This window comes from Tripterygium wilfordii, chromosome 9, assembly GCF_013401445.1.
Source record: "Tripterygium wilfordii isolate XIE 37 chromosome 9, ASM1340144v1, whole genome shotgun sequence".
NCBI classification, from domain to species: Eukaryota; Viridiplantae; Streptophyta; class Magnoliopsida; order Celastrales; family Celastraceae; genus Tripterygium; species Tripterygium wilfordii.
In genome coordinates, this window is record NC_052240.1 from 4,668,608 (window position 1) to 4,680,806 (window position 12,199).

Genomic DNA, 12,199 nt, shown 5'->3' on the forward strand with positions numbered 1-12,199 from the left:
TTTTAAAAAAAAAAACTTCACTGTTCATGGAAAATAAAATTCACTTCTACTCGCAATGTGGAGAGGTTATTTTCAAGAATCAACACAACTTTTTAAAAAAAAATCTCCACTGTTCATGGAAAATATGTAAACAAAGAGAGAATCATGACAATAATGGGTACCAAACCAGATGAATAGAGGGTCCCCTTCTCCTATATCACAACTTGTTATTGTATTGTACGTCAGATAGTATCTACAGTAATTGAAATTGTCCTTATCTTTTCTTCTTTTGGATGAGGTTTTTTTCATTTTGTCACCCATACAAATTTTTATTGAACATATAACGCCTAGTTGAAATTAACGTGCTGCTGTTAGAAACAGCGGCATTTCTTTATCTTTAGTGGAGCCGTTATTGTCAATAGCGGTTCCGTTAAATTTAATCAAAGCCGCTGTTGGAAACAGCGGCTATGATTAATAATAGTGCTCCTTGGAGCATATGTTGTGACGGCCACGGTGGTTGCCATGGCATTGCCCTTCTTCAATGACATAATAGCGCTCCTTGGAGCCATTGCGTATTGGCCATTGACAGTTTATTTTCCAGTAAAATTGCACATCAGGCAGAGTTATGTTGTGACGGTCACGGTGGTTGCCATGGCATTGCCCTTCTTCAATGACATAATAGTGCTCCTTGGAGCCATTGCGTATTGGCCATTGGCGGTTTATTTGACTGTAAAACTGCACATCAGCAGACTATGGTTAGACAGGGAAGTATCAAGTGGTTACTCCTCCAGCTTTTGAATCTGGTCTGCTTTCTTGTTGCCATAGCTGCGGCAAGTGGTGCCATTGAGGGTTTGTACAAAGGCCTTAAAACTTACAAGCCCTTCAAGTTCTGAGAAGCAGGCTCTTCATTGTTGTGGTTCTCAAGAGGATTATAGGACGGGAAACGAATTCGTTGTCGCTTCCAATTGACTATGCTATTTATGTCTTTAATATACTTATCTGAAATATGTTCATTGTAGAAACATTGTCTTCACAGCATCAGTGGACTTCATTGCACAGCACATTTAAAGCGAGCAAGTGTTGTTAGATAGTTGGCCATCTCCATGCAAGAGAGCACTACATGTTGATCCAGTAAGAGAACAAACTGATGCAGTCAATGAAGCAATTGATTGAACACCTATCATGCCATCACCTATCCGCTGGATATTTTTTAATCATAGCCACTGTTTCCAACAGCGGCTTGATTAAGTTTAACGGAACCACTATTATGAATAGCGGCTCCGTTAAAGACAAAGAAATGCCGCTGTTTCTAACAACGGCACGGTGCTAAATATCAAATTAATTTCAACTGTACATTATATGTCCAATAAAAATTTGTACGGGTGACAAAACCAAAAAAACTCCTTTTGGATTGATTGGTTATCCGCTTCTTGCGCTTGGTTATTGTCTGTGGACTGTGGTTGCTGAATTTGATGGGTCCTGAGAGTTTTATGATTCTTTATTAATTGTGGGTTCATCCCAGACATAAATAATTTGCTCACCACATGTAATTTTACACACGTTTTTATCGACGAACTAAAATAGAAAGTAGCTAGATTTTTTTGGTATAAAGTTCCGTTGATATCAGCTACCTAGCTACCTTTTATGGAAATAGTTTCAGAGACATGGAGAAAGCCTTGCAGAAATCATCCAGTGATACTGTCTCTAAGTCTAGGGGGCTCTTGCAGAGTGAAGAACTCTACAAGGTACCTGCGCTGGTTTATTCCTTTATTGTTATCAATGTTTTCATTATCTACATTTCTTCTATATATATATATGTATGTATGTATGTATCTTCAAACCTATTAATGTCATGATTTGGTAGTACATCCTGGAGACTAGTGTGTTCCCCCGTGAAGTAGAACCTCTCAAGGAGATGAGGGAAGTCACTGCTGCAAAACATCCAAAGTAACTACTTATAAATTGACTACTGTCTTGTTCTTTTGGCTGAAACTTGAAAAAAAAATTTTGGACTATTTATTTGCCTATATACACCCCTTGTCGTGTGTGTGTATCTATAGATTTCATTATCATTGTCAAAGTTACAATGTGGGGATAACTGAATACGTTAGATCATCAGAGAAACTCAAGAGATAAACCTATAAGGCTGTAACTTGATTTGTTATCATGCAGGGCTTACATGGGTACAGCACCAGATGAAGGTTAGTTCTTATCCATGCTTCTGAAGCTGATTAATGCCAAAAAGACAATTGAAATTGGAGTTTTCACTGGTTACTCTCTTCTTCTCGGTGCTCTTTCTATCCCTGATGATGGCAAGGCATGTGATTACGCTTAATTATTTGTATTTTATTACATGTGGCATCATATACAGTTGATAATCTTTATGAATATATGATGACAAATACATTATATTTTTGCTGCAGATTGTGGCCATAGATTTGAATCGCAAGTCGTACGAAATAGGATTGTCGTTCATCAAAAAGGCTGGCGTCGAACACAAAATCGATTTTATAGAGTCAGCGGCTCTGCCTGTTCTTGACAAGCTACTAGAACAAGGAAATGCAGGCAGTTTCGACTTTGCTTTTGTTAATGAAGTTAGTGAAAATTGATGGGATTGTTGTCTATGATAATACACTCTGGCGAGGAACCGTTGCAATGGTTGATGGTCAAAAAGATTTGTGATTAAGGATCAATATATATATATATATATATATATAAGGTTTTGATCCTTAATCACAAATCTTTTTTATTTATTATTATTATTTCTTTCATGTTCAAATATTGGAACTGGACAGTTACTCTCTTTTCATTATTAAGATTGAAAAGGATCGGTACTGTGGGGTGGCTGATTTTGGGATGAATCCTTCCTGAGAGACCTAACTCCCTACACCAATACCCTGTCATCTACTTGGGGGGTGATCTAAATATCTAGAGTTTTCTTTGGCCCCCAAGTCCCAAGGAGTCGTGATATTTGATTGAATTTTTGTTTTGGGGATGAATATATCTATGTATGACTGGCACTACCGAATACCAAAAAGTAAATCATGTCAGATAGTACAAACTTTTCTAAGGTCTAAACAATTTTGATAATAGCATTGATTCTGATAATTTAAATGTTGGTTAAAAATGGTTGTAGATATGGTGCCTAAAATGTTGGTAGTATTTGATTATACTTTTGCTCTTAGTATTATGCTGTTAAAATTGTTATGACAAATTATGTACAGGGATATTTTACTTTTATCTTGCAGATTGAAATAAATACTAAATAAATATTTAATATTTTAATTAATTTAATAAACAAAAAAAGGTTAGATATATTTTGAAATATGAGGCTTAATATAAAATATTATACAACTAAATATAAATAAAATTGTTCATCATGCGCTCCATAGTTGGATGGCAAACATATTCCGAAACTGAACCACCTTTGCATCGTCATCAATGATCAGAACGAGGCTTACCCTATCATAAGGGTATTAAGGGAATTCCACTCTTATATCAAGGCTATAAATGTAATTCCCAAACAAATGTCGCCAAAAATTACTTCAAAATTGTCCACTTGAGAAAAATTGGAGAATTGTATTAAAATTGTGTGAAAATTGTGTTGGAATAAGACCCACTAAATTCCTGTTTGGTGCACCACCACCAGCATCTCACTAAAAAAAGATACAACTTTTTTTTAAAAAAAATTAAAAATATTTCATTATTCGATTGTGCATAAACTTTCATTCAGTAATATCTCACTAAAAAGAAACCTATTTATTATAAAAATCATAATTTGCCCACCTGATGTGCTAATTATATACATATAATTATACATCCTTTTTACATGCAATCTTGTATCGTTTAAAATAAATTTAGGATTGATATTTCCCTTGAGGTTGTTATTTGCACATTTCAGGTGTCGAGGCACGCATTGGAGAAAAGGAACCAAATCGGATCAAAATCAAACGAATTTGAAGACAGAGCTGAAAATCGATCAATCGGAGGTCAATCCTGATCGATCGGAGCACTTAAAGCAAGTTGTAGTTTTTGAACCTGAGAAGAATTCTTATGGATCGGAAACCACGTCCGATCTATCGGAAGTTACCCAGAGTAGCAATTTATAATTTTCAACTTCCCTAAACTACCCCAAACTCAAGTGGGACCAGCCCAAAACAACATAGAGTTGTAATATAAATGACATATGGGTTTGGGGAAGGATATAAGGGTAGTTTTTGAGGGTTTTAGACATTCTTGAACAATTCTTGAGAAACTAGGGTTTTGAGAGCTTGGAAGGCAGTATAGGAGTAAGGAGAAGAGCTAGGATCTCTCTCTATTTCTTGTAATTATGACTGCAATTCTGGATATGATTTTGTATTTGAATGATATGAGCAACTAATCCGCTTGCTAGGGCTCTAATGGAGCCCTTCCTTTGATTATTGAATGAACTTCGTTTATTACTCTTGATTTCCTCTTATTTGTTGATTATCTATGATTACTCTTAATGTTTTTGAATGCTTTTAAATGTCCAAAACTAGTAACTTATTCTTTAGACTAATGTAGGGTTAATTATATTTTTAGTCATCAAAAGATAGGCGTCGTTGACTTTTAGCATCGAAAGATTTTTTGTTACAAAGTCGTCGCCCATTGTTCCAAAATGAGACATTTAAGAGATTCAGTCAGAATTGATATAGTAACGGACAAGGTCAATGCTGATGTGGTATTAAAGTCCACAAATTTTAGTGAAGAAATGTTTATATGGCAAAAAAATAAAATGATATATTGCCAAATCCCCTTCTCCGGCGATGACGATTTCCGATGGTTCTCATTCAATACGGATGGTTGCTAACAATTTCACAGCACAGTTCATGCCATAAACCTATTCAACGACATAAACCCATTTAAAGAAATCGGATTTAGACAAAAACCCCCAAGGAAAAACCCATTCTACCAAATAAAACCCCTTACTCAAATCTCTCCGATCGTATCACCAATTGTGAATGAATCAACCTGTATTCCAGTTAAGATCCTTCTCTTATGGAAGAAACCCATGACAACTGATATTTATCTTCCATTGGCGGTTTTTTTCAGTAAAGGAGAGAGAGAGTCGCAGAAGAGAGAGAGTGAGCGGTTGGGCAAATGCAATGGTTTCTTATTTTTGCTGAGCCAACAAAAATGTTGGTCTGGTCCCACCTTTATTACACAAAAAGTCAAGTCAAACAGGTATTGTAATACAGTCACATCAGCAAAACACATATTTCAATACAACCACATCAACAAAATACAAATTTCTATACAATTTCTCTTCCCACCCAACATGGAGGCCAACAACATTCAATTCCTCTATATTATCCACAACAAAACTACATCAAAACATCAAATATCAATACATCCACATCAGCAAAACACTTATCCCAATACAGCTACATAAGCAAAACGCATTTTACAATACAGTCACATCAGTAAAAGACAACATCTTTATTGACTCAATAACACTTTACCATTGCATTTTAACAAGTCAGATTTTTTTTAATTCTTTTGCCACATAAATATATATTGATCAATAATAATTGACTATATGTCATATCAGCATGATCCTAACCGAAAATATTTAAATTCTGCCTGAGTTCTCGAATAGTCTCATTTTAAAACAATGGATGATAGCATTGTAACAAAAAATATTTGAGTGTTAAAATTGAACGATCCCTATCTTTCAGTGATGAAAAATATAATTAAACCACTAATGTATTATATAAAGGCTCAAAACTTATGACTTATAAATAAATGACTAATGTATCATAAATAACCCAAAAAAATTTTGGGGCTGCCCCGGACCCCCGCAAATATTTTTTCCAACCCAATCCCATACTCTCAGGAGGCTGGGTCCACCCCTGCCCAAGTTGCTATATAGAAATAAATCTGTGAGAGAAGGGTATGAACCCCTATAGAGATACCCCACACAACGGATAATACCTGAATGTTAAAAAAAAAAAAAAAACCATGACATCCACATAGGTAAATTTTTATGTAGTGGAAAACCAAATAAAAATAGAAAAAGATTGAAGCTTGCCCTACAATTGTGGTAAAACATAAAGCCAAAAATGCAAATAAAGGGACCAAAATGAAAAGAAACAAATTTGTGTAGCTTTCTGTCCAAAGACCAATATTACTCTCTCCAGGTGTTTGTTCTGATTTTGTCCCCTTCTCTCTCCTCTCTGACTCTGGGAGTGGCACTTGGAGGCAATTGAGACAAGCAGAACAGGGGAATGGGTTGCTTTCCTTGTTCTGGAAAATCGAGCAAAAATCTCCACAAAAAGCACAACGACAGACCTAAGGATCGGATCGCATCAACCACTTCAGGTATTTCAATCATTAATTTTCGCAAATCCTAAATCACGCTTCAACTATTACTTATTAAGTATCAAAGTTTATAAATTTGGCAAGGTTTAATGCGCATGTAGTTATACAATTCTCCAATTGAATGACGCATTATGTTTAAATAACTGTTTGAGTCAGTCATTTATGTACCTGCGATTTTACTGGGATCTGCCCTCTACTGTGTGGATTCTGATTGAGAATAATGTCTTTGTTGATGCATATTTTATTCTTGCTCTGAAGCAATGTGGGTCAGTTTGGAATTCAATTGTGGATAAATGAATACAATTTTATGGGAATTTTGAGTTGTTTTGATTGGGATTCATGGGATTTCCTTTTTTGTGATTAGTTTTTTAATGGCTTACTATGTTGGCTGTTGAATCACCAACTATCCCAATAGCTTAGAATTACCATTCAAGCTCACGCGATGAAAAGAGGTGAATTTACTCATTTGAAAACTTTCCACACTTTCATCACTAGCGAGTCGGATTTTCGCTTGATAACCATGGGAGGCAATACGTGGAATATTTAATTGAAAGGAGGTGGATTGATTAAGTCACCATCCCAAAGCAGAAGTAGATGGAAGGGGGTGAATTTAATCATTTGAACGTGTTTACCTGAGGTCCATTCACTTATATAATTTCTCGGAGGCTTGGTTCAAGCTGCTACTTAGAATCATGAATCCATATTTGTTCGTTGAACTTAATAAATTACATTAAATTCCTTGGAACCTGCCCGGTTTAGATGTTTATTTATTTCATATTATAATTCTAAGGGAAGGAACAGGTTAATTGTATTGGCATGATAAGACAATGCTTCAATCTTGTACTCTTTAATCTAAATGCATGCTTTCATATTGTGTATGGTCATGTTTGCTTGAACGATTAGACAAGAATTCTGTCTATTTAGAATGTATCCAACTATCTATGATTCTTAACCGTTCTATACTAATGGTTTTGAGTGATTAATAACATTCTAGAATAAGTCATTCATGGTTCTTGTTTTCTTTCTAAGAAATTAATGACAAGTGTACTTCTGTAATTGTCCTGTCATTCCAATGAAACCTGCTTTTGGCATTTGCTTATGTCATTTACTGTTGTTAGGTAAACAGCCCTCATGCTTATCCTATTTTTTGTTACCTTCAATTTTGTTCTTTTTCGAATTTTAATTCCATGTTCGTTTTCTGGTTAATTTAGACAAAGTGAAGTTAAACTTAGCTGGTGATGTAAAGGAGGCATCTTTAAAGGAGGGCTTCACAGATGGAGGTTCTGAATCTTCTGATCACATTGCAGCACATGCATTCACGTTTCGTGAATTGGCTGCTGCAACAAAGAATTTCCGGGCAGATTGTCTTTTGGGAGAAGGAGGATTTGGCCGAGTATATAAAGGGCGGCTGGAGAGTACTCATCAGGTTGTTGATTTCGGTCAAACTAACCATTCTAAAACACTTATGTTCATAATACAGGCCTGACTTTTGTTCCTATCCCCATTATTATAATTTTATGATGGACAAAAAGTAAATGTATTTAAATAAGAACAAAGCAAGTAGCTCTGGCTTAAAGGAAGAGAAAAATCAACAAAAGAGGAAAAGGGAAAAGCTCCTCAAAACTCTCCCCATTCATTATGTTTCCTTTAATGAGACAAAAAAGTTGTCAACAACAACGGTTTTGAGCTTGTTAGGATATGATTCTAAATTCTCAAAGCATCTGCTGTTTCTAACCTTCCAAATAGTCCAAAAGACTCTGTGAACACTGCCATCCAAGTTTTCCTCTTTCTTTTGCTTGGGAAATCAGCTTTCCTTCCAAATAGATGCAAGTTCTTACAAGCTGTTGCGTTTTCTGACCGACCCCTATCGGTGAGAACAGTTTTCCATAGTTCCTTGGTCACGGAGAAGTGAATTAATAAATGAAGAACATCTTTCCTACTACTGTTACACACATAACAGTAGTGAACATGAACCTGACTCCTTTTTCTCAGCAAGTTACCTGCAATAATAGCTTCCCAAGCTACTAGCCAACTAAGGAAAGAAGCCCATTATTATAAAACTATTGGTGGCTAAATATACCTTGATAATTCCCTGATGACATCTAAGGTAGGGTGTAAAATTCTTGAGCACTTTCTACATCAACTCTTACTCGTTTTGGTACACTGATTTCGAATGTTCAGTCTTTACAAGATAGAGAAACAGCTGCTTGGTTTTTATAATTGAATGACAATTGACAAGTGAGCATAACTTTTCAAAACTCTATCATGAATTATCGAGAAACAATATTGTGCATAAACCATTGTGGAATTTCCAAAATCCAAATATCCTCAATAACCAAATCCTTGCTAAGAACTCTGATCATTTGAGACTTCATGCCAAATAAATGCCAAAAATGCATTTATTTAATTATGTTAACATTGTAGCTTAAAAGCTGTTGCAGGAGTGGTTTCACTCATAAGGTGCGATTGTGGGTTTGATATTTGTACTGTCACCATGAAATATTCTTTGATTATCGAGTTTGGGCAATATGTGATAAGCTTGTGGTTTAACTTGAATTTGTTCCCCAAATTGTAGGTTGCTGCCGTCAAGCAACTTGACCGCAACGGGCTTCAAGGAAACAGAGAATTCCTTGTTGAAGTTTTGATGTTGAGCCTCCTTCATCATCCTAATCTTGTAAACTTAATAGGTTACTGTGCTGATGGGGATCAGAGATTATTGGTCTATGAATACATGCCACTTGGATCATTGGAAGACCATCTACATGGTAGGTATAGCATAAAATGTCACTAAACCTTGTGTCTGAAAATTTTGATGTCAGACATTATGCCTCTAGAAGTAGCCTTTTGTGCTCAGCTTTTGGCTTGCCAACAAAACTTTTGAGATGAGTTATTCAACCCTAGGAAAAAAAAATTGGGAATTTATATTTTACTAGCATTGAAAAGTTCAACAATATCGACACTGAAGTTGAATGGATTATTCCTCTTCTTTCACCCAAAAAAAAACCTATAGGGGAGGGTTTCTAAAGATGGATGACCCAAAGACATGCCTTTCTAGTCATCCGTCGCTAGTTTGTTGTGCTGAAGAACCGAAGCTTGTGTTATGAGGCTGATGGCTAACTTCTTTTTGCTACTGTAATAATTGAGATTGCTTTGTTTATCCTTTTATGTGACATACTCAGACTCACTTCGGTTGTTCTTACGTTTTTGTAACTTCCAGACTTGCCACCTGATAGGAAACGACTTGACTGGAATACAAGAATGAAGATAGCTGCTGGTGCTGCAAAGGGATTGGAGTATTTGCATGACAAAGCTAACCCTCCAGTTATATATCGTGATTTGAAATGCTCCAATATTTTACTTAGTGACGACTACCATCCTAAACTGTCTGATTTTGGCCTGGCCAAATTGGGTCCAGTAGGGGATAACACCCATGTATCAACTAGAGTGATGGGAACCTATGGATATTGTGCTCCTGAATATGCAATGACAGGTCAGCTTACACTGAGATCGGATGTTTATAGCTTTGGGGTTGTCCTCCTTGAGATTATCACTGGCAGAAGAGCTATAGAGCATTCAAGAGGTGCTGCAGAGCATAATATGGTTGCATGGGTAAAAAAAGCTATCCCTTTTCTGTTTATTTTGATTTGCTTTTACTGAAATCGTTATACAAGAGACCTCTGTCTTGATAAAAGCAGCTATTGAAGTATAAATTTGCGTTTAATTATTAGTGTGGATTGTTTAATCAGGCGTAGAGTCTATCTAACCTTTATGCGTCAAACCTTTTGAGGTGTAATATCTAGCTACCAATAATCATGTTTTTTTCTACATACAATGTATATTTGCATAGGCAAACCAAAAGGCCCTTTTTTGCCAGTCTAACCTTCTAGACCTCAGTCATTATCTTGTCATGTTGTCATGGGTAGATATAGAACTATGGATCCCCTTGTTATATAGACAGTATTGATTACAGATCTCTAGTTTGCCCTCTCTAGTCATGTTCATTCTTCGCCAACAGAACCTTTGGCAATCAAGGACTGAGGTCAAGGTTCATGAGGTATTCATATTGACTTGCTGGATCAGTCAAGGGTATGATCTTCTTTCAAAATATGTAGACAAAAGCAGCTTAGTCTCATGTTCTCGGAAATCGCAAGGTCGTGGATATGGATTCATGAGGAATTGGTAGTGTATTAGAAGACAAAATAAGGACACTTTTAAATTTGATTGAAATAACATAGAGGGATATTACTTTGTGATATTTCCATAAATTTCACTTAAAAGGGGAATTTCATGAACTGGAACTTGCAAAAATGAGGAGATCTCCCATTGTATCAATGAGGAGTGATGGCCGTTACAGGTGTAAAAGAAGTATGCTTAAGTCCAACATTTCAGCTCAGGTATATGACATGCACATGTGCTGGAATTGTGTCTAAATGAGAGAGGCTTAGACTTTCTTCTCAACATATTGACTATGATTCTATGCTTTCAAAGGAATAGGCACAAGGTGGTCTATATGGTCAAAAGTCAGAAGTTAAAATTGTAAAATTTATAATATTTGTGGTATATTGTACAACAAAAAAAAAAGTGTATGCTTTTGAATATAATTGAAATAGAGTATAGGGAATTTATTGGGCTCTCAGTTAAGAGTATTTTTGCGCAAATTTTTTTTATGAAAGTTAAAGTGCACGGCACCCAAAAGATCATGGCAACTGGATTTACAAAATTACTTTGGAATTGAATTTCATTTTATAAACAAGAGCTTGGTGATTATTAAGGTTGTGAAAGAAGAAAGTTTAAATCCTATTGGCTCATGTCTATGACAAGCTTGGCTGCTTGAGGTTGTTGAACTACCTAACCAAGCTTGACCTGGCTTGGAAGTCACTTATTTTTGAGCTTATGCTTGAACATGCTCATGTCTGGCTTGTAACTGTGTCTACCTTTTTTTTGCAGCAACCTGGTTTAATTGCTCTTGAAGTGGTTATCATCATCATCGAAAGCCTTAACTCCAATTATTTGTGATTGACTACTGATAAAATTATGTAACATTCAATAGCTATTCTTTTCTGGGTTTTATTGGTTTTCCTTATTTCAAAAAGCTACTCTCTTCATTAATCCTACCACGTCCATATCATTCTTTGTTACATCCATCCATGTCATTTGACCTCTCTTCTTTTGTTCACTTCTCATGATTGAATTTTCTCTACTTTTCACATCAGTTCACTTAGGAGTAAGTGGAATATTAATTTAGGAGTAACTGGAATATTTCTGGTAAAATTATGGCAAATAGTACAACTCTTGGTAACACTTTTGCTATGTTGCAGGCACGGCCTTTGTTTAATGATCGGAGGAAATTCTCATTGATGCCTGACCCTCTTCTCCAAGGCCAATATCCTATGAGGGGGTTATACCAAGCTCTTGCTGTTGACGCAATGTGTGTTCAAGAAGAGCCTACTATGAGACCTCTTATAGCTGATGTTGTAACTGCTCTTTCTTACCTTGCTTCCCAGAAATATAATCCAGAAACCCAGCCAGTCCAGAATTCTCACTCAGGCTCTTCCACTCCTAGATCCCGAAGAGAACGGTGAATATTTTGTGTTGATATTAAAGCCTTAAAAGTAGACAAAGACAGGAAAATCCTTCGAAGCCCCTGAGAGAAATGTTGCATGAGCTAGCTCGCTGGAGTGCTATTTTCAGGATGTCGAGTCCAAATGGATTCCGTTGATTCAGAGTCACTGGATGGATGTTCAGTGTTATGCTACTCTCTCTCTCTGTTGATCAAATTTTGCATCACTCCAGGTAGCAAGACACATCTTTCCACCCCCCGCCCTTTTTTCTTTTCTTTTCGCATTCATTTTCATTTCACTTTCCCTTTCTCAACCCA

General features: G+C 36.1%; 1 protein-coding gene and 1 pseudogene across 2 annotated transcripts; both read left to right on the forward strand.

Annotated features, from left to right (window-relative positions):
- Nucleotides 1-1,643: 1,643 nt before the first annotated feature.
- On the forward strand, nucleotides 1,644-2,661 carry LOC120005928 (annotated as a pseudogene).
- Nucleotides 2,662-6,132: 3,471 nt separating this feature from the next.
- On the forward strand, nucleotides 6,133-12,121 carry LOC120005011 (probable serine/threonine-protein kinase PBL7). 2 transcript variants are annotated; one of them, XM_038854432.1, is made up of 6 exons: nucleotides 6,173-6,321; nucleotides 7,350-7,439; nucleotides 7,533-7,747; nucleotides 8,897-9,086; nucleotides 9,539-9,930; nucleotides 11,640-12,121. In XM_038854432.1, the coding sequence occupies exons 2-6, from the start codon at nucleotides 7,394-7,396 to the stop codon at nucleotides 11,901-11,903; spliced, it is 1,107 nt and encodes a 368-aa protein (XP_038710360.1). In that variant the 5' UTR covers nucleotides 6,173-6,321; nucleotides 7,350-7,393; the 3' UTR covers nucleotides 11,904-12,121. The 2 variants fall into 2 exon arrangements, with proteins under 2 accessions (XP_038710359.1, XP_038710360.1); XM_038854431.1 differs by lacking the exon at nucleotides 7,350-7,439 and having other exon boundaries at nucleotides 6,133-6,321.
- The last annotated feature ends 78 nt before the right edge of the window (nucleotides 12,122-12,199 follow it).